The following is a 1283-nucleotide window of genomic DNA, read 5'->3' on the forward strand; positions in this document are numbered from 1 at the left end:
CGCCACGCCACTCACCATTTCGTTGGACGTCACGTACTCGTGTCGTTTGTCACGAGCAGCGCCGCCTTTCCTCTCGCGACGGCAGTCCATCGATTCCCGCGGACATGACAGGTAATTGACAAAACCTCACCCGGTGGTGGTTGTGTGTCGCGGCACTGTGACAGTGTCATGCTGGAGCTTCATCACGGCTTGTCTGTCCGAGTCGGGGCACGGTACTGTTGCTGGCACACCTCGACCGGACCGGCGGCGGACCGCCGTGTGTCGCGGCACCGTGACAGTGTCACGCTAGAACTTCATCACGGCTTGTCTGTCCGAGTCGGGACGCGGTACTGTGCTGGCACGCCTCGCCCGGTGTGTGTCGCGGCACTGTCACAGTATCATTCGGGAGCTTCGCCCGCTTCTCCCGCTTCGTCACTGCTTACTGCTTTATCCGAGCCGAGGCACAGTGTTGGCTATACGGACATGAGCCCGCCTGGATTTGAGCCCGAACCACTGTAGGCCTGACCAGTACCCGATATGGACCTAGTTCCGAGCCTGACTCGTCAGATTTGGTCCTGGCTACGTCTAGCTTGGCTCATATCGGACACTGCTTGGGCCCAGAGTGGTTCGGGCTCAACTCCAGAACTCCAGGCGGGCTCATGTCCCTATTGCCACAGTGTTCGCGCGTCATATGCCGCGTGTCGGTGCGCCGAAAGGAGCACTGCCGGTGGAGCTCCATGTTATCCAGAGTGTGCGGTTCGGACGGATCGGTGCCGGTCAAATAATGCGGTGTTTCGCTACAGTGGCATGCTGTCGACTTGGTGGTGTCCAGCCCGGTGGTGTTCCCGCTCTGGTACGTCGTCGGTGGCCGGTGTTGCCGGAGCCTGTGCTTGTGCCGTGCCGGGGCACGCGTGGTGAAAGTTATGATGACGCCCAGCACGGCAAGGCGAGGACAGTTCGCCGCGCCGCAGTGCCCCGCCACGCCACGCCCTCCCCTCGACCTTTTGCACGCAAAACCGCGCCGCCGGCCCCGGACGTTCTAGGACGCGCCGACCGCCTTGGAGGCTAACCTACGATAGGCCAGAGTCCAAGAAAGAAGGCACACTGCATCCCATCTCATTATTGTCTCACTTAATCAAAAGGTCAAAAGTTCCAGGAAGCTAAGCAGTATCTACCGCCTGTCCGGTTGGCTGTTCCGCCCCGCCCAGCTGCTAGAGTGTATCGTACGGTGGCCTACCCCGCGCCTGCCAGCCCGCCTGCTGGTTAGGCAGTCCCGCCCAGCAGGCGTGTCTCGCACGGTGGCC

General features: G+C 61.6%; 1 protein-coding gene across 1 annotated transcript in view; it reads left to right on the top strand.

Moving 5' to 3' along the window:
• The first annotated feature begins 36 nt into the window (after positions 1 to 36).
• The window catches only part of LOC127749050 (PI-actitoxin-Avd5a-like), a 35983-nt gene continuing 34736 nt past the window's right edge, over positions 37 to 1283 (top strand). Inside the window, exon 1 of the mRNA XM_052265559.1 lies at positions 37 to 111. Within this exon, the coding sequence (XP_052121519.1) occupies positions 105 to 111 (7 nt within the window). The 5' untranslated portion in view covers positions 37 to 104. The remainder of the gene's footprint in view (positions 112 to 1283) is intronic.

The sequence above is a fragment of the Frankliniella occidentalis genome, unplaced genomic scaffold, assembly GCF_000697945.3.
Source record: "Frankliniella occidentalis isolate FOCC.00 unplaced genomic scaffold, Focc_3.1 Scaffold28, whole genome shotgun sequence".
In the NCBI taxonomy this organism is placed as follows: Eukaryota; Metazoa; Arthropoda; class Insecta; order Thysanoptera; family Thripidae; genus Frankliniella; species Frankliniella occidentalis.